We start from the raw sequence: 27918 nt of genomic DNA, 5'->3' as shown, positions 1-27918 counted from the left end.
AATAGCTTTTTTTTAATGTCAGGTTGGTTTTCAGTTGTTAGCTCGAGTATCCTTTGTCACCAGTAAGTGAACAAGAATAGGGAATTAGGAATCAGGAAGTGCTGGAGCTGTCTTTGGAGGGTTGATTTGTTGGTGATTCCTTCCTGTTTTCACACAGGACATCTCAAGCTCTCACTTCTGACTCCACTATAGGTTTGGGTGACAGAATGATTTTCTAATGAATAAGAGTCTGTTTGGACTCACTCAGCTGTGCGCGTACATAATGTTAGAAAATTTTAATTATTGCGTTAGTCTGGCTAAACCCAAACCTTTGAAATACATAGAAACATGTTAGACCAGTGTTACTCAATTCCGGTCCTCATGACCCACTGCCCTGCATGTTTTCAATGTTTCCCTCCTCCACCACACCTGATTCAAATGAATGACTCCTTATCAGGCCACTGCAGAGCTTGATGATGAGCTGATCATTTGAATCAGGTGTGGTGGAGGAGGGAAACATTGAAAACATGCAGGGCAGTGGGTCATGAGGACCGGAATTGAGAAACACTGTGTTAGACCAACTGAAATCCCACTAAATCTAATTATTCAGAAGCCGGTGGGCAGAGAAAGAAAAAGCCGGTAACAATTTCTGACATTTGTTAAAAACAGTAAAGCGTACAGCTTGTACAAAATACACAGAGTCTTAAAGCCGTCCAGTTCACTGCTCCACATGGCACCAGATTGCCAGTAAATTGATTGTCTATTGTTTTGGTTGGTGATGTTTTGAACCGTTTAGAATTCAGACGCTGACAAGACACGAGGAGGCATGTCATCACCTGTTGCTTGATGTACAACCCTAACCCTAATCCTAAAGACACTGGTGTGCTTTATGAAATGTAAATTTAAAAAGAATGCACAGATTTGCAGATCTCATAAACCAATATTGTATTCACAATAAAACATAGACTGTATATCAAATGTTGAAAGTGAGAGATTTTCACTATTTTATGAAAAATATTAGCTTACCTTGAATTTTGAGGACAGCGACATGACTTCAAAAAATTGAAATGGGAATAACAAAAGGCTGGAAAAGTAAGCGGTACTCAAAAGAAACAGCTGGATGAACTTGTTGCATCAGATTAAGTTACATGGCAACAGGTCAGTAACATGACTCAGTATAAAGAGAGCACCTTGGAGAGGCAGAGTCTCTTAGACGTAAAGATGGGCAGAGGTTCAGTGGTCTGCCAAACTGCTGTGTCGACAAATTGTGGATAAATTCTAGAATTATGTTCCTCAGTGTTAAGTTGAAATTGAAAATGAAAGACATTTCATTTTCACGAGGCCCATCTGTCTTGTTGTCAGCACTCAGTTCAAAAGCCTGCATTTCTGACAGTATGGGGGTGGATTAGTGCCTGCGGAAGGAGCAACCAAAGGTACCGTCAATTCTGAAAGCTGTATGTAGAGATTTTTGAACAACATATGCTACCATTCAGATTCCAGGGAAGGCCTTGCATAGACCAGCAAGATAAGGCAAAACTGCATACTGCAACAGCATGGCCCTCCAGTAAGAATCCAGGTGTTGGACTGACCCTCCTGCAGTCCAGACCTTTTCACCACTTTCACATTTGAAAACATTCAGTCAATAAATCTGCTCCCTTCATGTGTTTTTGTACTAGGACAAAGACCTTAATCCAGATAAATGGCCCAACAGAGCTAAAACCATAGCCCGACTTCACTGTGCATATACTGTAAACATATTGGCCAGCTAAGCAGCACAGTTGAGGGAAAGCTTGTCAGCTTCTTATACAAAATTTCCATTCTTCTCTTCATGAAGAAGTAATCTCCACTTCTGATATCACCGATAATGTAGCATACAGCTATGCTAACCTCTCTAGGAAGCCACCACTGCTGATATTTGTTAACACCCAAAATCGCTGCAACAAGGCAAACCCCCGACAAACATATTGGAGTCTGACAAGGTGGAGTTTAATGTTGGAGGAAATGCATTCAGACATATTCCAGAATACAGACAATGTATTTTTGATGAGCAACAGTGAACAGTGAAAGCTAAAAGAGACCTTTGCAGTCCTGCTTTCAGCCTCACTCATGCTGCATGAATGATTTAAAGGTGCAGATTTTGGGTTCTTATTTAGTCCTCTGCCTTATACTGTAAGTATTTATGTCTCCAGTATTATTTCAGTGAGGTTGCTTGTAGTGGCTTTCAGTGTAATTTACATTGGCTGATTTTTTCACACCTCCAGATGTGGCTAAGCATACGACAGAAGACATTTTCTCATCAATGTGTTTTTTTTTTAGCAAATTGCGGTAAAGCAGCTCCAAACCTGCACTGGTACAGTGATGTGAGCCTGTGTAGCAAAACGAGTGAATTCACTGGGCACCTTTCAACGGTTGAGGCCTTATCGAAACCTGGTAAAATCAACATTTGCATTCTGTTTTTGAGAACTAAGGAAGAGGTTTAAGCATTGGTGTGTAAAGTCCCATCACTCAACGGGGGATGTGGGCGGCTCCTAAGAAAGATTACGACTTAACCAACCAACACACCAAAAAAACTGGAAGATGGTGATGAGATTAGATGATTTCCATTATAGTGTCTGTTTTTAAGCCTGCATAATTTATTTAGCTGTATTTCCAGCTCATGTGTTACTCAACTGTTTATAGCTAGTGACATTTACGCACACATTAATAGAAAGATCTCAATCCTCTTGAGACCAGGCTCTCTGTGTTGTAAAGATATTTGCATAGCAGGCACACAGACAGCTACTACCCTCTTGTGGTAAAAAGGATAGGCTGTATTACACAGCGCTATTCAAACCCAGTGTGATTTAAGAATAATTTATTAGTCAGTGAATGTGGGTTAACATAAAAAAATAGACAAAAAAACACCTAACTCAAGGGATGAGCCGGTATTGTGTCCACAGTTGACAAACGATTTATCAAAAAAAAGACACTTTCTCACAAGATTTGTTCCTATTCCTTTGGTTGCACTTATGAAGATAGGCAAATATTACACCGTTTGACATAAAATGAGATTTTGGCATCAACAAGATAATTCCCAAAAAACTATTGGCTGAAACCTTGGCATATGTCAGCAGGATATGTAGTGTCCCCTGTAAAAAAAAAAGTAGAATACTGCATAAGTGGAGGACAAAAGAAGAAACAGGCCTATAGAAAAAAACAAAAAAATAGCCAAATCTGATGAACAGTATCTGAAAGTGATGTCCTTAAGAGATGGGAAACAAATCCAACCAAGGCCTGACACAGAAACTGAGAGATGCATCTGGCCCTTCAGTTGAGCATCTTCCGTTCACCAAAACCTCATCAGAAATTGTCCCCAGGGAAGGGAAGCCGTTCTTAAAGGCCTTTTTCGGTTTCTTTGCAGTAGGGTTGTGTGAAGCACCAATGTGTAGTTGGTGTCATACCACATATACAGCATTATATGGAAGTCTTTTGAAGGAGCAGACGGTTTCCTGATGGGCGAGCTAAAGCTAAAAGCTATTTAGCATGAGGCCACTTGAAGAGCAAATTTCTTGTCGATTCAAAAAAAGAATTAAATAAAAAAATCAAACCTCAAAAGTTTCATAGCGGTTGGAATGATCACTATGTTGTGTATTTTTACTCCGCAGCACTTCTAGATGGAGTAGATCAGCATTATGTAGTCCATGTTGCAAAACCGTTAGGGAAAGCGCTAAGTGGTGCTACTCATTTTGAAAATGCATGAATTTTTTAGGTCTGAGCAAGTACATATTTCTTTTTTGCTTCTCTGGGGTCACCAGAAGATCAAAATATGTGCTGCTGTCTACTGTTGGTAACACACTGACTGCACACAACCCCTCTTAAAAAAAAAAAGAAGCAAAATATCACCAAAGGAAAAAAAAAAAACGCTGAGGTTTGCCAAACTACACAGGAGCTGGACTGAAAATCCGTGGCAACAAGTTTTATAGAGTGATAAATTCCAACCCGAGGTTTGACCTGTGATTGCTGAAGCAGTGTGGGATCGTCTTGACAGAGAACGGAACAAAATGTAGCCAACATCCAAAGAAGAGCTTTCCAAAATATCCTTTAGGAAGCCTGGAGAACTACTCCTGAAGACTACTTTAAGAAATAACAGGCTGTGTTGACATATAAAGGTGTTCAGACCAAATATCAAGCTTGTTAGAATTGCAAAAACTCTGTTTAGCTCAATATACTGTATGTAGATATGTTTGCACATGTTTCAATAAGTTATTGTGCCCATGTCCTGTATGAAGAAATTAGATGTGATCAAATTTCTCACAGTGCTGTACACGATGTAGAGATATGGTACATATATGTTACATCTGCCTTCATGTTTCCTTCAGAATCAAACAAACCTTTAAAGATGCTTTTTGAATTTTCTAATTTTCAAATGAGAAGAACTGTTTTCAATTGTTAGCACATAAAAACTAGCAAAGGCCATTATAAAATATAGGAGGACATACAGACTATATCACTGATATCCATTCCAACTATAGCTAAAACTCTGGAGGTGAAAAACAGTACTGTAAAAAAAAAAAGGTTTCATTTATTTATTTCATGAGTATTTGTGTATGCATTAGTGGTTGTGTAGCACATTTTAAACTAAACCGAGTGTGGCACAAAGTGCTGTACAAGAACAACACACCCCACTCCGTACTATCCCTTCCCACCCAGCTCTAACGCTCTAACTATAAGGGGCGATGAGATAAGAAAGGGCTGAGGAAACACGATTGTATTTTATCTACAAAAAAAAATATGCACAAGAATTTGTATGAGGAAACACTAGAGGCAGAAAAAAAGTGGCAAAATTGTTAAATTAAAAAATTAGACCATCCAAAAGTGTATTGTAGGACCACGGTATGAATTTCTTTAATAAATTATAAACAGGCTCATTAGAGAATCAATACAAAGAACTGCATTTCTCAAATAGGAAAGAAACTGAAAAAAATTCAATGTGGATTGTGGATTCAATTGAAAATAAATAAAAACAAATACAAATTTAATAAATAGGTAAATAAAGTTAAAGGCAAGACCAAAAAGGTAGCTCTTGTGTGTTGATGTTGCCTAGCAACATGGGGACTAGGGGATTTTTCAGGGGGGAAATTACCTCCCGATTCTAGAACCTTCCTCAAAAATTCCGTAAAATTCTAATCATCATCATTTACATCATCATCTACTTTTTAAAAAAAAATTTGAATGTACAGCATCAGAGGACGTGATGACATCATAACGCATGACATCACTCCAGCGTTCTACGATACATCAAAGAGCAGCGTGTCATCAGGGAGGGTTTAAACCCTGGACCATGTCTCGTGGTTCACCAGTTTCTTTACAAACCAGTTCAAATTTGTCCGTAACAGAGCATTTTTGCGAAGGAAAGTTAAGAATTACAAATTCATTTATTACAAATCGCTAGAAAACATTTCGCCGACGCCTAACGATATATTCAGGAGACTGATTTTTAAAACCAAAAATGGCAGAAAACCATCCCTGTATTCAAACGGAACTATCTCCAGATCAAATTAATTGGGACGACTTTAAAGACACTGAAATGGAGGGCCTGGATTTTCATCCTGCAGAGAAGGCTATTTTCTCTTATGGCATCAACACAGAAGAAAGGGACGAGAAGCCCACCTTCCAGCAACAAGTGTGCTCTCCCGACTCAAGGCGTTCCCTGCAAGCCCCCGAGCCCTTTACTGACTCTTCAGAGATTTGTAGCAAATCGTGGGGCCTGGACTATGATTCTGAGGAGGAGATTACTGTCTCTGATCATAGAGAAACTGAAGAAAGGGCTGCGTCACCCTCCCAGCGACAAATTTTTACTCCAGACTCATCGCTTTTCCGGCCAGCATCTGAGCACTCTTCTGCCTCTGTAGAGATTCAGTTGTTGGGTCCGAGTTTATATTCCGACGAGGAATTTGCCTCCTATGATAGTGACATGGAAGAAAGGGCTGAGCAGTCATCCTTGCAGCCAGAAATTTGTACTCCCGATTCAACGGTTTCCCAGCAAACATCTGAGTCTTTAGCTAATTTAGGGACTCCCCCAAAAGACACCCAGCCGGAGTGGAGGCAGTCCCAGTCTCCTGTGGAGAGCTGCAAGAAGTACCGGGACAGCAAGGATACAAACTATGTAAAGTTAATGGACTACATGAGAGTCAAGACGGAGCTGGAGTTAGAGAAACAGAGAAGACTCGGGGCAGAGGCAGACTGTGAGTGGTACGCCACTCAGTTACGAGAAGTGGAAAAATACCTGGAAGAAGAACGTTACATCAGATTGGTCTGTGAAAAAACTCTCAACGAGTGCAACGAAAGGATGGAGAGTATGCATCAAACCTCCGAGGCACCCGCCACCTCAAGTCAGAGCAAGTCCAGAGAAGAACTTGTACAGGAGTTTGAGTGTTTAGAGGAGAGGAATGCTAAGCTCTGTAGAAGAATAAAAAGAATTAAAATGAAGAAGAAGGAGACCAACGAGGCGCTGCTGAATGAGGTCGAGAGTTTGAGAAGACAGCTCGAGGAAAAGACCTTGTTATGTGAGCAGCTTCAAGAGCTGAAAGAAAGCGTGGAAGAAGAGGACATCGCCAGGGAGTTTAAGAAAACACGTAAATCAAAGAAATACACAAAGAAAAGATCAAAAAAACACTCTCAAACACTTTCATATAGCAACACGTCCGAATTAGGAGACATCGGTGTACGAGAGGATGGTTTACGACAAAAACAGGACCACCCACCTGAAGACCTCAAAGAAACGGACAGGCCCTCCATGTGGAGGCGCTTTAAAAAATATGTCACTCCTGCACATCTGCGCCAGTACAAGTACGAAAACAGATGGCGGGTGTGACAAAAAGTTTTTTTTTTACATTTATATATATTTTACTATTTATTTTACTTTTTTTTAACTTTTATATATATTTTACTATTTATTTAACTTTTTTTTGCATTTAACTTTTTTTTTAAACTTTTATATATATTTTACTATTCATTTAACTATTTTTACATACGTATTTTACTATTCTTATTTTTTACATTTATATATATTGTACAGTTCATTTTTTTTACTTTTACTTTTCTAGACTTAATATTTATGATAGTATAGTTATATATTTAGTATAGTTGTATATTTATATATATAGTTTATAGTTATATATTTATATTTTTATATTCTAAAAAAAAATTAATTTAAACAAAATCATTTTATAATAAAAAAAAAAAAATCTCCCTTCCTGGATTGTGGCCTTGTCGGGGCGGAAGGGCTTGCGTGGTCTCGTGATCTCCAGAGCTATGTGCTGAAGTGAAGACCCAGACTAACACGATCCGAAACACCCCTCCATGTAGAAGGAACACAGGAAAATGTGTACCCTGCCTGGTACCACCCCTGGAGCCAAGTCCGAGGTGGTGTTCGTCGGTGAGCGCCTGGTGGCCGGGCTTAGCCCGAAAAGGCGACATGGGAGGATCATGTGGGCCCACCAAACTGCAAGCTCCAACATGGGGGGCAGGTGCAATGCTGCCAAGGCAGCAGTGGAGAGTGATCGCAATGCCGCGACCCCCTGCAGCAAAAACTGGCTTTTTGGGACGTGGAATGTCATCTCTCAGGGGGGGGGGGGGAGCCGGAGCTGGTGTGGGAGGTTGAGACTACATATAGTCGGGGTCACCTCCATGCACAGTGTTGGCTCTGGAACCAAACTCCTCAACAAGGGACGGTCTCTTGCTTACTCAGGAGTTGCTCAGGGTGGGAGGCGCCGAGCAGGTGTGGGGACACTCAGACCCCTGGATGGCTTCCACAAAGTTGAAGTTTGTCCCGGTGGGTGAAAGGGCCGCTTCTATGTAGTTTAAAGTTGCAGGGAGGAAAACTCTGACTGTTGTCTGTGTTTATGTGCAAAATTGTTAAATTAGAAAATTAGAACATCCAAAAGTGTATTGTAGGACCACGGTATGAATTTCTTTAATAAATTATAAACAGGCTCATTAGAGAATCAATACAAAGAACTGCATTTCTCAAATAGGAAAGAAACTGAAAAAAATTCAATGTGGATTGTGGATTCAATTGAAAATAAATAAAAACAAATACAAATTTAATAAATAGGTAAATAAAGTTAAAGGCAAGACCAAAAAGGTAGCTCTTGTGTGTTGATGTTGCCTAGCAACATGGGGATTAGGGGATCTTTCAGGGGGGAAATTACCTCCCGATTGTAGAATTCCGTAAAATTCTAATCATCATCATTTACATCATCATCTACTTTTTTTTTTTAAATTTAGAATGTACAGCATCAGAGGACGTGATGACATCATAACGCATGACATCACTCCAGCGTTCTACGATACATCAAAGAGCAGCGTGTCATCAGGGAAGGTTTAAACCCTGGACCATGTCTCGTGGTTCACCAGTTTCTTTACAAACCAGTTCAAATTTGTCCGTAACAGAGCATTTTTGCGAAGGAAAGTTAAGAATTAGAAATTAATTTATTACAAATCGCTAGAAAACATTTCGCCGACGCCTAACGATATATTCAGGAGACTGATTTTTAAAACCAAAAATGGCAGAAAACCATCCCTGGATTCAAACTGAACTATCTCCAGATCAAATTAATTGGGACGACTTTAAAGACACTGAAATGGAGGGCCTGGATTTTCATCCTGCAGAGAAGGCTATTTTCTCTTATGGCATCAACACAGAAGAAAGGGACGAGAAGCCCACCTTCCAGCAACAAGTGTGCTCTCCCGACTCAAGGCGTTCCCTGCAAGCCCCCGAGCCCTTTACTGACTCTTCAGAGATTTGTAGCAAATCGTGGGGCCTGGACTATGATTCTGAGGAGGAGATTACTGTCTCTGATCATAGAGAAACTGAAGAAAGGGCTGCGTCACCCTCCCAGCGACAAATTTTTACTCCAGACTCATCGCTTTTCCGGCCAGCATCTGAGCACTCTTCTGCCTCTGTAGAGATTCAGTTGTTGGGTCCGAGTTTATATTCCGACGAGGAATTTGCCTCCTATGATAGTGACATGGAAGAAAGGGCTGAGCAGTCATCCTTGCAGCCAGAAATTTGTACTCCCGATTCAACGGTTTCCCAGCAAACATCTGAGTCTTTAGCTAATTTAGGGACTCCCCCAAAAGACACCCAGCCGGAGTGGAGGCAGTCCCAGTCTCCTGTGGAGAGCTGCAAGAAGTACCGGGACAGCAAGGATACAAACTATGTAAAGTTAATGGACTACATGAGAGTCAAGACGGAGCTGGAGTTAGAGAAACAGAGAAGACTCGGGGCAGAGGCAGACTGTGAGTGGTACGCCACTCAGTTACGAGAAGTGGAAAAATACCTGGAAGAAGAACGTTACATCAGATTGGTCTGTGAAAAAACTCTCAACGAGTGCAACGAAAGGATGGAGAGTATGCATCAAACCTCCGAGGCACCCGCCACCTCAAGTCAGAGCAAGTCCAGAGAAGAACTTGTACAGGAGTTTGAGTGTTTAGAGGAGAGGAATGCTAAGCTCTGTAGAAGAATAAAAAGAATTAAAATGAAGAAGAAGGAGACCAACGAGGCGCTGCTGAATGAGGTCGAGAGTTTGAGAAGACAGCTCGAGGAAAAGACCTTGTTATGTGAGCAGCTTCAAGAGCTGAAAGAAAGCGTGGAAGAAGAGGACATCGCCAGGGAGTTTAAGAAAACACGTAAATCAAAGAAATACACAAAGAAAAGATCAAAAAAACACTCTCAAACACTTTCATATAGCAACACGTCCGAATTAGGAGACATCGGTGTACGAGAGGATGGTTTACGACAAAAACAGGACCACCCACCTGAAGACCTCAAAGAAACGGACAGGCCCTCCATGTGGAGGCGCTTTAAAAAATATGTCACTCCTGCACATCTGCGCCAGTACAAGTACGAAAACAGATGGCGGGTGTGACAAAAAGTTTTTTTTTTACATTTATATATATTTTACTATTTATTTTACTTTTTTTTAACTTTTATATATATTTTACTATTTATTTAACTTTTTTTTGCATTTAACTTTTTTTTTAAACTTTTATATATATTTTACTATTCATTTAACTATTTTTACATACGTATTTTACTATTCTTATTTTTTACATTTATATATATTGTACAGTTCATTTTTTTTACTTTTACTTTTCTAGACTTAATATTTATGATAGTATAGTTATATATTTAGTATAGTTGTATATTTATATATATAGTTTATAGTTATATATTTATATTTTTATATTCTAAAAAAAAATTAATTTAAACAAAATCATTTTATAATAAAAAAAAAAAAATCTCCCTTCCTGGATTGTGGCCTTGTCGGGGCGGAAGGGCTTGCGTGGTCTCGTGATCTCCAGAGCTATGTGCTGAAGTGAAGACCCAGACTAACACGATCCGAAACACCCCTCCATGTAGAAGGAACACAGGAAAATGTGTACCCTGCCTGGTACCACCCCTGGAGCCAAGTCCGAGGTGGTGTTCGTCGGTGAGCGCCTGGTGGCCGGGCTTAGCCCGAAAAGGCGACATGGGAGGATCATGTGGGCCCACCAAACTGCAAGCTCCAACATGGGGGGCAGGTGCAATGCTGCCAAGGCAGCAGTGGAGAGTGATCGCAATGCCGCGACCCCCTGCAGCAAAAACTGGCTTTTTGGGACGTGGAATGTCATCTCTCAGGGGGGGGGGGGAGCCGGAGCTGGTGTGGGAGGTTGAGACTACATATAGTCGGGGTCACCTCCATGCACAGTGTTGGCTCTGGAACCAAACTCCTCAACAAGGGACGGTCTCTTGCTTACTCAGGAGTTGCTCAGGGTGGGAGGCGCCGAGCAGGTGTGGGGACACTCAGACCCCTGGATGGCTTCCACAAAGTTGAAGTTTGTCCCGGTGGGTGAAAGGGCCGCTTCTATGTAGTTTAAAGTTGCAGGGAGGAAAACTCTGACTGTTGTCTGTGTTTATGTGCAAAATTGTTAAATTAGAAAATTAGAACATCCAAAAGTGTATTGTAGGACCACGGTATGAATTTCTTTAATAAATTATAAACAGGCTCATTAGAGAATCAATACAAAGAACTGCATTTCTCAAATAGGAAAGAAACTGAAAAAAATTCAATGTGGATTGTGGATTCAATTGAAAATAAATAAAAACAAATACAAATTTAATAAATAGGTAAATAAAGTTAAAGGCAAGACCAAAAAGGTAGCTCTTGTGTGTTGATGTTGCCTAGCAACATGGGGATTAGGGGATCTTTCAGGGGGGAAATTACCTCCCGATTGTAGAATTCCGTAAAATTCTAATCATCATCATTTACATCATCATCTACTTTTTTTTTTTAAATTTAGAATGTACAGCATCAGAGGACGTGATGACATCATAACGCATGACATCACTCCAGCGTTCTACGATACATCAAAGAGCAGCGTGTCATCAGGGAAGGTTTAAACCCTGGACCATGTCTCGTGGTTCACCAGTTTCTTTACAAACCAGTTCAAATTTGTCCGTAACAGAGCATTTTTGCGAAGGAAAGTTAAGAATTAGAAATTAATTTATTACAAATCGCTAGAAAACATTTCGCCGACGCCTAACGATATATTCAGGAGACTGATTTTTAAAACCAAAAATGGCAGAAAACCATCCCTGGATTCAAACTGAACTATCTCCAGATCAAATTAATTGGGACGACTTTAAAGACACTGAAATGGAGGGCCTGGATTTTCATCCTGCAGAGAAGGCTATTTTCTCTTATGGCATCAACACAGAAGAAAGGGACGAGAAGCCCACCTTCCAGCAACAAGTGTGCTCTCCCGACTCAAGGCGTTCCCTGCAAGCCCCCGAGCCCTTTACTGACTCTTCAGAGATTTGTAGCAAATCGTGGGGCCTGGACTATGATTCTGAGGAGGAGATTACTGTCTCTGATCATAGAGAAACTGAAGAAAGGGCTGCGTCACCCTCCCAGCGACAAATTTTTACTCCAGACTCATCGCTTTTCCGGCCAGCATCTGAGCACTCTTCTGCCTCTGTAGAGATTCAGTTGTTGGGTCCGAGTTTATATTCCGACGAGGAATTTGCCTCCTATGATAGTGACATGGAAGAAAGGGCTGAGCAGTCATCCTTGCAGCCAGAAATTTGTACTCCCGATTCAACGGTTTCCCAGCAAACATCTGAGTCTTTAGCTAATTTAGGGACTCCCCCAAAAGACACCCAGCCGGAGTGGAGGCAGTCCCAGTCTCCTGTGGAGAGCTGCAAGAAGTACCGGGACAGCAAGGATACAAACTATGTAAAGTTAATGGACTACATGAGAGTCAAGACGGAGCTGGAGTTAGAGAAACAGAGAAGACTCGGGGCAGAGGCAGACTGTGAGTGGTACGCCACTCAGTTACGAGAAGTGGAAAAATACCTGGAAGAAGAACGTTACATCAGATTGGTCTGTGAAAAAACTCTCAACGAGTGCAACGAAAGGATGGAGAGTATGCATCAAACCTCCGAGGCACCCGCCACCTCAAGTCAGAGCAAGTCCAGAGAAGAACTTGTACAGGAGTTTGAGTGTTTAGAGGAGAGGAATGCTAAGCTCTGTAGAAGAATAAAAAGAATTAAAATGAAGAAGAAGGAGACCAACGAGGCGCTGCTGAATGAGGTCGAGAGTTTGAGAAGACAGCTCGAGGAAAAGACCTTGTTATGTGAGCAGCTTCAAGAGCTGAAAGAAAGCGTGGAAGAAGAGGACATCGCCAGGGAGTTTAAGAAAACACGTAAATCAAAGAAATACACAAAGAAAAGATCAAAAAAACACTCTCAAACACTTTCATATAGCAACACGTCCGAATTAGGAGACATCGGTGTACGAGAGGATGGTTTACGACAAAAACAGGACCACCCACCTGAAGACCTCAAAGAAACGGACAGGCCCTCCATGTGGAGGCGCTTTAAAAAATATGTCACTCCTGCACATCTGCGCCAGTACAAGTACGAAAACAGATGGCGGGTGTGACAAAAAGTTTTTTTTTTACATTTATATATATTTTACTATTTATTTTACTTTTTTTTAACTTTTATATATATTTTACTATTTATTTAACTTTTTTTTGCATTTAACTTTTTTTTTAAACTTTTATATATATTTTACTATTCATTTAACTATTTTTACATACGTATTTTACTATTCTTATTTTTTACATTTATATATATTGTACAGTTCATTTTTTTTACTTTTACTTTTCTAGACTTAATATTTATGATAGTATAGTTATATATTTAGTATAGTTGTATATTTATATATATAGTTTATAGTTATATATTTATATTTTTATATTCTAAAAAAAATTTAATTTAAACAAAATCATTTTATAATAAAAAAAAAAAAATCTCCCTTCCTGGATTGTGGCCTTGTCGGGGCGGAAGGGCTTGCGTGGTCTCGTGATCTCCAGAGCTATGTGCTGAAGTGAAGACCCAGACTAACACGATCCGAAACACCCCTCCATGTAGAAGGAACACAGGAAAATGTGTACCCTGCCTGGTACCACCCCTGGAGCCAAGTCCGAGGTGGTGTTCGTCGGTGAGCGCCTGGTGGCCGGGCTTAGCCCGAAAAGGCGACATGGGAGGATCATGTGGGCCCACCAACTGCAAGCTCCAACATGGGGGGCAGGTGCAATGCTGCCAAGGCAGCAGTGGAGAGTGATCGCAATGCCGCGATCCCCTGCAGCAAAAACTGGCTTTTTGGGACGTGGAATGTCATCTCTCAGGGGGGGGGGGGAGCCGGAGCTGGTGTGGGAGGTTGAGACTACATATAGTCGGGGTCACCTCCATGCACAGTGTCGGCTCTGGAACCAAACTCCTCAACAAGGGACGGTCTCTTGCTTACTCAGGAGTTGCTCAGGGTGGGAGGCGCCGAGCAGGTGTGGGGACACTCAGACCCCTGGATGGCTTCCACAAAGTTGAAGTTTGTCCCGGTGGGTGAAAGGGCCGCTTCTATGTAGTTTAAAGTTGCAGGGAGGAAAACTCTGACTGTTGTCTGTGTTTATGTGCAAAATTGTTAAATTAGAAAATTAGAACATCCAAAAGTGTATTGTAGGACCACGGTATGAATTTCTTTAATAAATTATAAACAGGCTCATTAGAGAATCAATACAAAGAACTGCATTTCTCAAATAGGAAAGAAACTGAAAAAAATTCAATGTGGATTGTGGATTCAATTGAAAATAAATAAAAACAAATACAAATTTAATAAATAGGTAAATAAAGTTTAAGGCAAGACCAAAAAGGTAGCTCTTGTGTGTTGATGTTGCCTAGCAACATGGGGACTAGGGGATCTTTCAGGGGGGAAATTACCTCCCGATTGTAGAATTCCGTAAAATTCTAATCATCATCATTTACATCATCATCTACTTTTTTTAAAAAAATTTAGAATGTACAGCATCAGAGGACGTGATGACATCATAACGCATGACATCACTCCAGCGTTCTACGATACATCAAAGAGCAGCGTGTCATCAGGGAAGGTTTAAACCCTGGACCATGTCTCGTGGTTCACCAGTTTCTTTACAAACCAGTTCAAATTTGTCCGTAACAGAGCATTTTTGCGAAGGAAAGTTAAGAATTAGAAATTAATTTATTACAAATCGCTAGAAAACATTTCGCCGACGCCTAACGATATATTCAGGAGACTGATTTTTAAAACCAAAAATGGCAGAAAACCATCCCTGGATTCAAACTGAACTATCTCCAGATCAAATTAATTGGGACGACTTTAAAGACACTGAAATGGAGGGCCTGGATTTTCATCCTGCAGAGAAGGCTATTTTCTCTTATGGCATCAACACAGAAGAAAGGGACGAGAAGCCCACCTTCCAGCAACAAGTGTGCTCTCCCGACTCAAGGCGTTCCCTGCAAGCCCCCGAGCCCTTTACTGACTCTTCAGAGATTTGTAGCAAATCGTGGGGCCTGGACTATGATTCTGAGGAGGAGATTACTGTCTCTGATCATAGAGAAACTGAAGAAAGGGCTGCGTCACCCTCCCAGCGACAAATTTTTACTCCAGACTCATCGCTTTTCCGGCCAGCATCTGAGCACTCTTCTGCCTCTGTAGAGATTCAGTTGTTGGGTCCGAGTTTATATTCCGACGAGGAATTTGCCTCCTATGATAGTGACATGGAAGAAAGGGCTGAGCAGTCATCCTTGCAGCCAGAAATTTGTACTCCCGATTCAACGGTTTCCCAGCAAACATCTGAGTCTTTAGCTAATTTAGGGACTCCCCCAAAAGACACCCAGCCGGAGTGGAGGCAGTCCCAGTCTCCTGTGGAGAGCTGCAAGAAGTACCGGGACAGCAAGGATACAAACTATGTAAAGTTAATGGACTACATGAGAGTCAAGACGGAGCTGGAGTTAGAGAAACAGAGAAGACTCGGGGCAGAGGCAGACTGTGAGTGGTACGCCACTCAGTTACGAGAAGTGGAAAAATACCTGGAAGAAGAACGTTACATCAGATTGGTCTGTGAAAAAACTCTCAACGAGTGCAACGAAAGGATGGAGAGTATGCATCAAACCTCCGAGGCACCCGCCACCTCAAGTCAGAGCAAGTCCAGAGAAGAACTTGTACAGGAGTTTGAGTGTTTAGAGGAGAGGAATGCTAAGCTCTGTAGAAGAATAAAAAGAATTAAAATGAAGAAGAAGGAGACCAACAAGGCGCTGCTGAATGAGGTCGAGAGTTTGAGAAGACAGCTCGAGGAAAAGACCTTGTTATGTGAGCAGCTTCAAGAGCTGAAAGAAAGCGTGGAAGAAGAGGACATCGCCAGGGAGTTTAAGAAAACACGTAAATCAAATAAATACACAAAGAAAAGATAAAAAAAACACTCTTTTTCATATAGCAACACGTCCGAATTAGGAGACATCGGTGTACGAGAGGATGGTTTACGACAAAAACAGGACCACCCACCTGAAGACCTCAAAGAAACGGACAGGCCCTCCATGTGGAGGCGCTTTAAAAAATATGTCACTCCTGCACATCTGCGCCAGTACAAGTACGAAAACAGATGGCGGGTGTGACAAAAAGTTTTTTTTTTTACATTTATATATATTTTACTATTTATTTTACTTTTTTTTAACTTTTATATATATTTTACTATTTATTTTACTTTTTTTTGCATTTAACTTTTTTTTTTAACTTTTATATATATTTTACTATTCATTTAACTTTTTTTACATACGTATTTTACTATTCTTATTTTTTACATTTATATATATTGTACAGTTCATTTTTTTTACTTTTACTTTTCTAGACTTAATATTTATGATAGTATAGTTATATATTTAGTATAGTTGTATATTTATATATATAGTTTATAGTTATATATTTATATTTTTATATTTAAAAAAAATTTAATTTAAACAAAATCATTTTATAATAAAAAAAAATAAATCTCCCTTCCTGGATTGTGGCCTTGTCGGGGCGGAAGGGCTTGCGTGGTCTCGTGATCTCCAGAGCTATGTGCTGAAGTGAAGACCCAGACTAACACGATCCGAAACACCCCTCCATGTAGAAGGAACACAGGAAAATGTGTACCCTGCCTGGTACCACCCCTGGAGCCAAGTCCGAGGTGGTGTTCGTCGGCGAGCGCCTGGTGGCCGGGCTTAGCCCGAAAAGGCGACATGGGAGGATCATGTGGGCCCACCAAACTGCAAGCTCCAACATGGGGGGCAGGTGCAACGCTGCCAAGGCAGTAGTGGAGAGTGATCGCAATGCCGCGATCCCCTGCAGCAAAAACTGGCTTTTTGGGACGTGGAATGTCATCTCTCAGGGGGGGAAGGAGCCGGAGCTGGTGTGGGAGGTTGAGACTACATATAGTCGGGGTCACCTCCATGCACAGTGTCGGCTCTGGAACCAAACTCCTCAACAAGGGACGGTCTCTTGCTTACTCAGGAGTTGCTCAGGGTGGGAGGCGCCGAGCAGGTGTGGGGACACTCAGACCCCTGGATGGCTTCCACAAAGTTGGAGTTTTTCCCAGTGGGTGAAAGGGTCGCTTCTATGTGGCTTAAAGTTGCAGGGAGGAAAACTCTGACTGTTGTCTGTGTTTATGCACCGCACAGCAGTTCAGAGGATTCGGCCTTCTTGGAGCGAGTGGGTGGGCTTATGGAAAGGGCCCCACCGACGGACTCCATAGTCCTACTGGGCGACTTCAACGCTCACGTTAGCGATGACTGGGTAACCTGGAAAGGGGTGACTGGGAGGAATGGCGTGCCTGATCTAAACCCGAGAGGGGAGTTGTTGGACTTCTGTGCTTGGCACAGATTGTCCGTAACAAACACCATGTTCGAACACAAGGATGCTCATAAGTGTACCTGGTACCAGAGCTCCTTGGGTCGACCATCAATGATCGACTTAGTTGAGGTTTCACCTGACCTGTCACTAAAATCAGTCACTTAAGCCAGTTATCTGAGTTGGGCGTTCCGTTTCAGACGTCCACATTTCTATTCTTCAGAACCTCGACCGGACATTCCGAATGCCTGCTTTAGTCTTCTAAACAGGGATTATTTTTACCAGTCAAATCCTAATTTTAAGACCTCTCAGATATCTGTGATGGTTTAGAATTTTGAATACTTGAAATGAAAAGTGTAAGAAAAAAGAATCTGCATTTGAATGAAAAAAAAAAGAAAAAAAGAATGGGATATTTTCTAAGTAATTGATTGCGGATACTGGGAGTACTGTTGAAGATATCTGGCACTGGATGTCAAAGACAAGAGAAAATCCACACGTTTTGGGTCCCTGAAATATTCGGGAGTAGAAGAAGGTCACAGTGGAGATCTGTAATATTCATTTTAACCGTAATTAATTCAATAATTCATCACTTGCAGCACACGAAAAGCCGATCTCCTACATTTTTAAAAGAAGCGTTTATGAATTTTAGATATCTTAAATTTGAGGGAGCACGAATGTAGCATGGTGTGAGATTACTTGAATTATAATTCCTACTGTTGAGGTTGCCGTCACAGTTCTGATCAATGTAACCGAACAAAAGAAACACTGTTGTGGATAAAGACAAAGGAGTTACACACAGACACGTCGGGTTTGGGTTCGATTTAACTGTTAAAACAGCTTTCCATAAGCACTGTGTACACACACGGTGAAAAAGGTATTCACAAGAAACTGGATAAAATCCACAAAAGCAGAAGTAAATCTGCCTTTGGAGCGGAAAAAAACCCCAAAATAACCATCCACGTCATCATGAACGATCAACACTGGCAAAGCGTGGTAATAAAAGCCTCACGTAAAAAAAACCCACATCAGCTTTATTCTAATAGTGGCACCATGTCGATTTTATTTTCAGGCCTTAAAAGCATACAGTATCTATAGTACCAGAGTTAAAACCACATAATAAATAATGGGTAATACTACAGTAGCACATTAAAAAGGACACGTGTTACTTTGAAACAAGTGTATTTGCACCATTGAGTCGGTGAGTGCTTGAGAAGGGGAGATGTTTCAGTACGCTATCCATGCACATGTAGGACAGCCGGTCCCGCATATCCTCCACGTTTAACTCGATCCCAAACAAAAACCAAAAAAAAAAAACACACATTACAACAGCTCACAAAGGTTTGGCCTAAATTCATCATAATCCAGTCATTGGTTATAGTTAAACTGCGTTACTCCACAGTGAGTTGTTTCCATTAACAGCAAACAGATATTGATAACAACTACTGTTTCATTTAAAATATTAAAGTATTTGCCACAGTTTAGAGTAGTTTTGGCCTCAATGAAGTGGACATAAAATCTCAAGTAAATGCTCAGCTCTGCCGTTATGGTCTGCTTGAAATAAAATGCCAGGTTCTCCTGTCCCAGAGCAGCAGGCGAGCTGTAAAAAGTGGACCCTTCCAGGGCGACATGGAAACACGGCAACGACAGACCACACTCTCTGTGGTTTCGACTGTCCTCCGAGTTCGTGAGCAGCAGTTCTCTTTGTGTATCTAAATAAAGTCATCGTGTTTGGAAGAAGCGAGACCGCTGGGCCTCCAAAGTCTTGAAGACCGAGTCAGCTTGACGGAAAAAAAAAAGCGCCGCACTCGCCAGGAGCTCCGTGTGCTGTGAAGGTGGCGGAGGTTCGTCTGCTTTTAGCCGTCCAGAGGTCTTCCCAGATACACCATGGTGACTTCGGTGTTGCCGTATACTGCAGAGACAGCGGGGAACAGGCAAGTTTTGGGCAGTCCACGAAAAGCTACTCCGAGAAATTCAAAACCCCTCTCGAAGGCTAGAGTCTTGTCATCCATGTCTAAAATCACCCGTATTCTCTCCCCGATCTGTGGAAAAGCATGATCATGATCAAAGTTGGGTGACAGGAACAGGAAAAAATGCAGGTCGAGGACCCGACTAACGTGCATGCAGAAGAGGCTCCGGCTCCTACCTGATATTTGGGTGCGTTGTTGCATTGTGGGAAATTTCCATTGACCTCCCCGTTGTGAAGCAGGTTATTGTCGACCAGGTTCCAGCCCCAGCTCTGGTCATCGCTGCCCAGGAGGGCCACGTAGCCCTGGCACTGCATCGCTGCCCGCTTTGTGGCAATACCGATCACTGCCACGGTGCCAAGAGGGCCTTCCCACCAGATCTCCCAGGCGTGCCGCCCTTCTGAAAAGCCAATTTTGCCACGTGCGCCATCTGTGCTCTGGGCGATGGGGTTGCGATGCAGGGTGAAGCCGTTCTTCTTCACGTAAACATTGCGGGAGCAGTCGTGGGAGCTCAGAGCGTGTTGGAAGGCCTTGAGCTGCATGGGACAGAAAATTGACCATTTCATTTTCAGCTGCTGAGGTGACCAAAATCTCATGCACAGCTGCTGTACATCTAGTTGAATTCTTAGTGTTTTTGAATGCCTTCTATCAAAATATGCATTCTTGCGTTAAATATTGATGGATGCCGCTTGAATTTCCATCATGGCGGAGAGCTGTGGAGTCAAGAGCCTTTATATGGTCATTAAGTGTAGATCTATCAAGCAAAATAGCATGGTAGCCCAACACAAGTTGACATAAATAAATCTACACTCTCATATTTGAACTGGAAATATAAAATATACTGAGCAGTATTTCACTGATAATTTAAGTGTGCTTTATTTAATTTCAGTATAGTATACTATACTGAAATGAACACACACAGTTGGAGGACCCATGTCTAAATGTGTTTGTGATAACAATAAAAATGTCCAGCCTTCTCAATCCAATCCAAATCCACTTAAAATCAACTGATTCATTTAGTAAATTCAGAGTAGATTTAGTTTAGCTTTGCACCTGTATCAAAGACCAGCTGAGAAGCACCTGAGTACAAATTAATCAGAGTCATATCATACTTCTTGTATGCCTAGCAAACGCATCACCCTACTGATTTTTGGAGCCAGTCATATTGCCCTCAACCTGGCAGAACCAGGGTATGTTGGTAAACCTACTTTCCCCTTGTATGTGGGCAGGTTGCACAGGATGTCAGACCGCAGTGCTTCATCGCTCAGAGTCCGGGCAGACAGGCTGCGCCACACCTCGCTGTTTTCGTCCGCCAGGATATTATTCCAATGCCAGCAGACCAATGAACACCGCATCAAGTCAAAGAGCTCTAGATAGGAGAAGATATGCTCCAGGACGCGAGCTGGCAACCTCCCGGCCACCCCTGCGCCTCCTCCGGCTGCGGCAGCGTAGGAAGAGCCGGCGGAGCTGCAACTGGCTGCCGCTGCTGCACCCAAACAGGAGGAGCCTCCTCCCCCACCGGCCGCCCCAGACATTGTACCCCTGCTCCTTCGCCGACGACACCAGCCCACTAAATAGTTTCACCTTACACCGTTAAACGACTCCTAAAATAATTCAAATATGTCATTTTCCCTGTAAAATCACACATTGGTCGCCTTTAGACCATAGCAGTATAGACCCTACTGTTCCCAGTTCAATGGCTGAATGGAAACGATGCGTCAAGGTCCTTAAAGAGCCAATGCATACATTCCGGTGCTGTCCAAGAAACACTGAAAATTATCTGTCAAAAGTACTAATCTTTTCAAGTATTACAAAAAAAAAAGACTAAATTAAATTTAGGTAAACGTATAATAAAGTAAACCCGAGATTTCAGTCGAAAATATTTTATGGCCTGTAAGGACCGCACAGCAGCCATAATTATGAGCTCACAGAGGATTGTCACAATGTTGCAATATTACGAAATTGAACGGTACGTCGATGCACAGCGTTAATTATGTCTACTATGTAGGCAATATGCCTGAATTATTTATTTTTGATAAATGTGCCATTGTGAACTGGACATTTTTTCCTATCCGAACTGTTTCTTTCGTTTAGTTTCCGTCGTAATATTTTTCAAGATTATCTTTATAGTGAAAAAAAATAGAAAACCCATTGCGTTGAGGTGTTAAGACTAAAAACATAACGCAAATGAAAAACCCGTCAACTGAAACAGCGAAGTGTTGTTATGAAGACCACGTGACAGTACACGGAAGTGACGCGGGGTGCTCAAAAGAGTTAAGCAAAGCATCTGGGAACAAAACACGAGCTAGCTCAATTTCATTTAACACCAGAGGACCAGAGGAGGAAGCAAACGCGCGGTCAAATCAGTAAACAAGTAAGTTGTCGTGCGTTATTACCAAATCAGTGAGACTCGTGAGTTAGCTGTAGTGTTGGGACAGGCGTCACTGCAGAGCACAGCTGTCTGGCTGCCTGCCTCCTGAGCCGCGCGGCCTGTTGACAAGCTTGTCCCCATCCGTCTGCTGTCCGGGGACAGTTCAGTGGTTTTGCGCGGTCATACAGGTGATTTACAGGTCACAGTGTTTATCGGAGCCCAGCTGCGAAGAGCAAACACGCTCAGCCGACCCCAGGAGCTGCAGCCTCTGAGCCTCGCGAGCTAAGCTAGCTAGTGATAACAAAGCCGCGCTATGTTCACCTTTGGAAATTCTTCTACTTAAAGGTTGCCATCTTTATTCGATACAGGCAGCATACCTAACGTCATCTCCAAGAGCGTAGACTCACCTTGATGTTGTTGAGACTTACGGGAAACAAGCTTTCAAGCAAACCAGAGAGCAGCACTTTATAATTATTTTTTTTTAAAAAGAAAAAAAGAAAAGTAAATCATTAACCTAATGAAATTCCTCACTTTTCGCTCCTTGTGTGTCTGTTGGAAGACTAGAATGACAAGTTGTTTAAATGCAGTCGAATTATTGAACTGAACTGTCTGGGTTGTTTGTTTTCTCTTAAAAAGGGGAAATTTCATGTCAACAATGTATGTAAAATGATATCCTGATGATATCCACAATGAGTCAGACAATTTAATAAATTGGGGCTTTTGCCGTGAACGTCGTACAATACCAAACTGCACGCATGTCCTAGCTAAAGTAATCGCACCGTTTTATGATTTAAAATGTACTTCTTTTACTCGTCAAGGTCTCCCCTTTAATGAACTGCCTTGTAATGTGATGTAATTGTGTTTTTAACTATCGTCGCAAGAGGGCAGCAGAGAGGCTAAACTGAACGGAAGCCGAGCATTTCTTTTCTTTTCTTTTCTTTATTCTTTATTATTTTATTAACTGGGATCGTCTGGAGCAGAAGTCGCCTGGAAATGGAAATTAAACTAGTTGTGTGACTGTTGAAAAGTGGATTTAAAGTGAAACGTGTTGTTTTTTTCACAGATTTATCTCAAGATGCACTTTTGATTTCTGTTTGCATCCACTGTCAGTGTGTACAGTGGGGTGAGTTCTGTCCGGTTTAACGTCACTGTCCAGTGACATGAATGTTTTGTTACCTATAAACATGGATGCTGCTGTCAGTGTGCACAGATGTCTGTCTCTCTACTGGCCCTATGATGGACTGGCAGTCCGTCCAGGGGGTACAGTGCTGTCTGCCCACAGTCGGCTAGGAAAGGTGCCAGCTCCCTACAATCCCCCTACAGGATGAAGCATGTATAAATGATATATAGATAAGGTGACCATGATCTAGCAAGGTCATCTTTTCTGAGGTGCTGCCAGTATTCACACGGAGAACAAAAATTCTATCATTTGCATCTCTTCACCCTTCCCAATACAATCACTTAAATGTAAAGTGGTGCAATAATTTGTTATCTGATCTCGAGACTTAGCGGGTGGGGTTATTTTTGTTTTGGGGGGGAGGCATACGTGTGAGTAATAAGTAATCTATCCTGCTACAGTAGCGGGAGTCTCAGAATGGAGTCCTTGGTGATGAAGCACAAAACAGCTTTTTGAAAAAATATATACAAGTATGTATGATATGAGAAAATCTCCCAATGCTTAGAAACTCATTCCCTGCTGGTGATGAGTGCAGAATGGGGTTTTGCATCAATGTCCCTGGAAAAGATGTCATCTCATAAGATCTGTTTACCTTTTTTACATCGATGCTGCCATCGCAGAAGTGTGCGTTACCTTTGTCAAGGGCACTGATGCAACCCAATGCCACCGCAGAGCCCGGCTTCAGGAGCGTTTGCTGATAACAGTCTGAGTGGTTCCTTTAATCTTTGATCCACGGCGCACAGCTTCCATTTCTCTCTCTCTCAAAAAAAGACCCGGAACACAGATTGGTTTGACCACAGCACGCGTTACCACTCAGAAGGTTTTTGCTGCTTCTGGGCAAGTTTTGCGTTTTCCAAACCATCTCAACTCTTCCAGATTTGATGTTTGGGAATGTCAGCCTGGCTGGCGTAGAAGAGCAGTCTCGAGGAGAGCTGCGGTACGCGAAACGTTTGTTTGTTCTCTTTCCAGGACTCGCTTAAATGCTTATTTTCTTTGCCTTTTCAGCACCTGTGAGCAGACGATCAACATGAATCCTTTATACAGCCCTGCACCAACAGGGGTCCCCTTCACCAACACTAAGGGTCTAGGCTATCCAGGTAATTCCGCGTTCCCGTTCACAAGAAAACAACATTAAATCTATTTTAAGTTCCCAAACCAATGCATTTCTTTCTTTCTTTCTTCTTTTTTTTTTGTGTGTTTGGTCCCAACAGCTGGATTCCCTGTGGGCTATGCTGCTGCCGCCCCAGCATACACTCCCAGCATGTATGCAGGAGCAAACCCAGCCTTCCCCAGCGGTAAGGTTGAACTCTACTGCGGCTTACAAGAAGCATGTTTGAAATTTGTCTTACAGATGCTTCCGATAGGGTTGTGGTTCATTTAAAAAAAACAAAAAAACATTTTTATTATCCAGCTGTCACTGAGACTCTTAAAAACTGAAAATAGACTCAACATTTGCCTGTGTATGCCAGAGAATACGAGAGCATATTCTGTGAAATTTCAGCAGGACTGCATGAATTGGCACAAATCTCCCACAATGCAGTAGCCCTTCAGTTAAATGAAAGTGGCTCAGTGAAACGTCAGTGTGCGCAGATACATTGTGGATGGGTTGCCGTGGTTATTTGTCTATTAGGAAGTGACCCGGTGATATAAATGTCTCGAGTGCCTTCACCGAGAAACTGTGCTGCGCAAAAAAAAGTCTTGAGTCAACCATTTCTTTATATTGCCAAGGAAATGGGTGCAAACTTGAATAGAAATATCCGGTAGGAGCGCCTTTATTCTTCAACACAGCCTGAGCCCTCTTAGACCAGCTCTCCTGTCATTTCTCTGAGCAGTCCTCAGGAATAGTTCTCGGTAATGTTGAGGTCCCGGCTCTGGGGAGGATTCATCCCTCCATAAAACTTATTGCCACTGATTTTCAGTCCACTTCTTGTGTCATTTGGCATAGCTCAGCCTTTTCTCCCTGTTTCCCTTAAGACCATTTCTGATGAGGCTACATTGAACAGTAGATGCATCTCTCGGGTCCTGTGTCAGGGTTCTGCTCGAATTCTGTTTCTTTGTAGATGCAGCTAAAGAAATTGGGATAAATTATATCTTTGCGTTTGTCCTTTGACTTTAGTGCCTTTTTCATGCTTGAATGATTCACAGGCCAGCGTTAAGTGGCCTACAAAACAAAAAAATATACATCCCTTATGAGGAGCTGCATTTCTCTGATTGGTCCGCTACACAGACTCAGCTAAACGTAAGTGGAAAAAGCAGCCAGTGACATCCGGAAAACTTTCAAAGAGCACTTTAAAAGATTACAAAAAAGTCTGGATTCTTGGATGCAAAACATGAAGGACTGATGGATGAATCAAGACTTTTTGCACCGGAGATATGCAAACCACTGTTTATTCACTTACAGGCATGATTAATGGTGCTGAACACGCTCGGGATGTAATGCAACGTATGGAAATTTGGACACAGCGTTTGTTTACCGAGCTCCGCTGCCGGCGCTACGGTGAGAACTCCTGTTGTCTGGTTCCAAAACACAAAGCAGACCTTCCTTCCTTCTCCTCCCATTCTAGGCTACAGTCCTGGCACTCCTTTCAAGATGTCCTGCTCTCCCAACACGGGGACCGTTCCTCCATACTCCTCCTCACCAAACCCCTACCATGCTGCCGTTTACCCTGTCAGGAGCACCTATCCCCAACAGAACCCCTACGCACAGGTCAGTGGGTTTAGCGTTTTAGTTCTGGTGTTGTCGTGAGGTCGTTTAGCGCTCTGATCTGGACCATGTCGCCTTGTTTGTTTGCGATCTCAGGCACTAATACCCTCACAACAACAAGGGGCCTACTACACGCAGCCGCTGTACGCTGCGCCCCCTCATGTCATACACCACACGACGGTGGTGCAGCCCAACGGGATGCCTGCAGCTATGTATGCTCAGCCCATCCCTTCCGCCCGCCACAACGGTGTTGCCATGGGGATGGTAGCCGGCACGACCATGGCCATGTCAGCTGGTGAGCGACGGCGTCATTTCGCTGTAGCGAACGCAAACGCGCCACTTTGTGAGCTCTAACCGGGGTGTTTGCTGTGTTTCTCAGGAACTCTGCTGACGACTCAGTCACCAGCGCCCGTTGCCCCACACCCAGTCACGATGCCCACATATCGGAACCCGGGCACCCCCAGCTACAGCTACGTGCCCCCACAGTGGTGAAGGGACCGAAGTGTGAGTACCACATGTGGATGATTCCAAATCAGCACAGCTGGACACGCGCTGTGGGTTTGTACTGATGCACGTTCTTCTCTTGCAGGTTAGAAGATGGTAGATATGCATTCACACTCGACTCCAGTGTTTTTTGCTCTTGGTGACGACCTGCCCCCCCGGCAGCGTCTTTAACCAGTTACTCTTCTTCCAGCATAATGTGAATCTAAAAACCCAACTCCATAGAAAGAGGCTTGTTTTTTTTTGTTTTTTATAAGGGAGGGGATGAAGAATAGGCCCATCCCCACGACCCCTCTTAATGGCATAAGGCTGCATTCCATGCTAACCCCTCCCCCCGCCCTCAACGCCAGCATCTCTACGGCCTGACGCATATCTCGCATCCAACTGCAAAAAAAACTTTTTGTGGACTTGTCATGCAGGTTTTCTAGCTTCAACTCTTTTAAGTGGTGAAAAGGGAGTTTTTTTTTTCTTTTTATGTTTAGTTTTTTCTTTAGTTTGGGGGATACATATGATGTTGAATGCATGTGTATATATAGATATATGAAGTAATGCTAGCTCAATCTACCTGCTGCGACAGATGCAAACGTCAACTAAAGGCACACGTCCAAAGGAACCAAGAGAAAAAACAGAAAAAAATAAGTAATAACCTGCAATGCTGAATCACCAGTGACTATGTCATTAATGTGAAAGAAGAAAAGACACGTTTGTCCATGCAAAAATATTCCTGCGCAAGCTAGAGCAGGCCAACTGTACCATTTTCACCGCTTTGTGTTTAGGGAAGTGATGCTAGGTTATTTTTTTTTCTTTGTTTTTATTTTTGAGTGATGCGTTGTATGCATTGTGTCTTACTGTGTTTGTATTTTAGGACAAAGATGGGAGTTTTGAGTTTTTGCCTCTGACGGACGGCCGCTCCAACACTATAACAGTAAGGAGTGTGTCGTCCCCCCCTCCTCTTAATTGTTTTCCCCAAAATTCTGAAGCAGCGACAGCTCGGGTATTATTAGAAGGAAAAAAAAAACCAAACTGTCCCCCCTGATTTTTAGCCCGGAGTGTTTTAGGTGCGGAGCAAAGAGAGCTGGAGTTCTTTGGAAAACATTTGCACCAAATTTGATAAGAATAAATGAGCAGGCGCAGTATTGTGTATGCATGCATGCGTGTGCGTGTTTGTGTGTATGGAGGTGTCTTAAAATAGAAACTATTAAAAAAAATGGTGCCATACAAGTGAGACATGCTTAGAATTGTAGGCCTACGTGTCACCCTAGTTGGTTTGTTCTTGGGTAGCTCTGACACTACATCATTAAATCACTGCTAACTGTGGATATGTTAGGACGACATGTTATCGTTATACTCCAATTGTGAATAGCACTACTGAGTGAAGGCACTAAGTCAAAACAGTTTAAGATATATTACCTTTTGACATTGCTCGCTGTCTTACCTCAAGGCTAACCCACCAATATCACTGTTTCAAACATGCTTTTCTATGTTGCCTCGGTCACCTCAGTTAAATGATCTGTTTTGTAAATGTTATTTTTGTGATTTTGGTTCCTGTTTTGTACTCTAAAGAAAGACCAAAAAATAAAAAACAAGTATAAGGTTGATGGCTGTCGCTCGTTTTCTGTCATACGATCATTTATGCAAAAATGGGAATTCTGTTTGCATGCGTTTTGGATGCACATGTGCACAGGTTTACACTGCTGAACCCAAATCTGAAGCCAAAGCGGCTTGTGTGCTGTGCAAAACGTCCAAATTTGGATGGAAAACATATGAAGTGTTGAGAGAGGGAGAGCAAGACATTTTAATATTTCATGAAAAATATTTGATCTACAGGATTTTGAATTTGACATTGACTATACGTCCTAACAGGCACAGGTTTGTGTTTATCACCGTGTAGCGTTCCCCTAAGTATTCATGTCCTGTATTTGGGTAAATGTACCAATATGACATTGTATGAACCAATAATGTATTATGATTAAAATTCATCCCGGGAAAAAAAA

The 27918-nt window shown here is 42.2% G+C and overlaps 3 protein-coding genes across 4 annotated transcripts in view; 2 read left to right on the top strand and 1 right to left on the bottom strand.

The window, feature by feature from the left end:
* nsmaf (neutral sphingomyelinase (N-SMase) activation associated factor) overlaps positions 1–27918 on the top strand; it is a 61812-nt gene that overhangs the window by 10554 nt on the left and 23340 nt on the right. The window lies entirely within an intron of this gene.
* Positions 18220–20963, bottom strand: fbxo45 (F-box protein 45). Its single transcript, XM_072378825.1, has 3 exons — positions 20380–20963; positions 19351–19707; positions 18220–19246 (listed from the first exon to the last, which is right to left on the bottom strand). Exons 1-3 carry the CDS (start codon positions 20704–20706, stop codon positions 19061–19063), a joined length of 870 nt encoding a protein of 289 aa, XP_072234926.1. The 5' UTR covers positions 20707–20963; the 3' UTR covers positions 18220–19060.
* On the top strand, positions 21381–27520 carry fam168b (family with sequence similarity 168 member B). Of its 2 annotated transcripts, none has more exons than XM_072379081.1 (7): positions 21381–21545; positions 23725–23816; positions 23931–24014; positions 25284–25426; positions 25520–25718; positions 25803–25927; positions 26013–27520. In XM_072379081.1, exons 2-6 carry the CDS (start codon positions 23747–23749, stop codon positions 25913–25915), a joined length of 609 nt encoding a protein of 202 aa, XP_072235182.1. In that variant the 5' UTR covers positions 21381–21545; positions 23725–23746; the 3' UTR covers positions 25916–25927; positions 26013–27520. The 2 variants fall into 2 exon arrangements, with proteins under 2 accessions (XP_072235182.1, XP_072235183.1); XM_072379082.1 differs by lacking the exon at positions 21381–21545 and adding an exon at positions 21572–21741 and having other exon boundaries at positions 26013–26563.

This window comes from Leuresthes tenuis, unplaced genomic scaffold, assembly GCF_036924035.1.
Source record: "Leuresthes tenuis unplaced genomic scaffold, fLeuTen1.0.hap1 SCAF_24, whole genome shotgun sequence".
NCBI lineage: Eukaryota > Metazoa > Chordata > Actinopteri > Atheriniformes > Atherinopsidae > Leuresthes > Leuresthes tenuis.
This window is presented reverse-complemented; position numbering and strand designations above follow the sequence as displayed.

Bases quoted from the DNA above. Each gene is read 5' to 3' on its own strand.
- fbxo45 (XM_072378825.1), bottom strand. From the start codon at position 20,706: ATGTCTGGGGCGGCCGGTGGGGGAGGAGGCTCCTCCTGTTTGGGTGCA. The intron at 19,708-20,379 runs GTAGGTTTACCA...TGTCCCATGCAG, and splicing joins TGCCCACATACAAGGGGAAA to CTCAAGGCCTTCCAACACGC. The intron at 19,247-19,350 runs GTAGGAGCCGGA...GCTTTTCCACAG, and splicing joins ACAACGCACCCAAATATCAG to ATCGGGGAGAGAATACGGGT.
- fam168b (XM_072379081.1), top strand. From the start codon at position 23,747: ATGAATCCTTTATACAGCCCTGCACCAACAGGGGTCCCCTTCACCAAC. The intron at 25,427-25,519 runs GTCAGTGGGTTT...TTGCGATCTCAG, and splicing joins AACAGAACCCCTACGCACAG to GCACTAATACCCTCACAACA. The intron at 25,719-25,802 runs GTGAGCGACGGC...TGTGTTTCTCAG, and splicing joins GACCATGGCCATGTCAGCTG to GAACTCTGCTGACGACTCAG.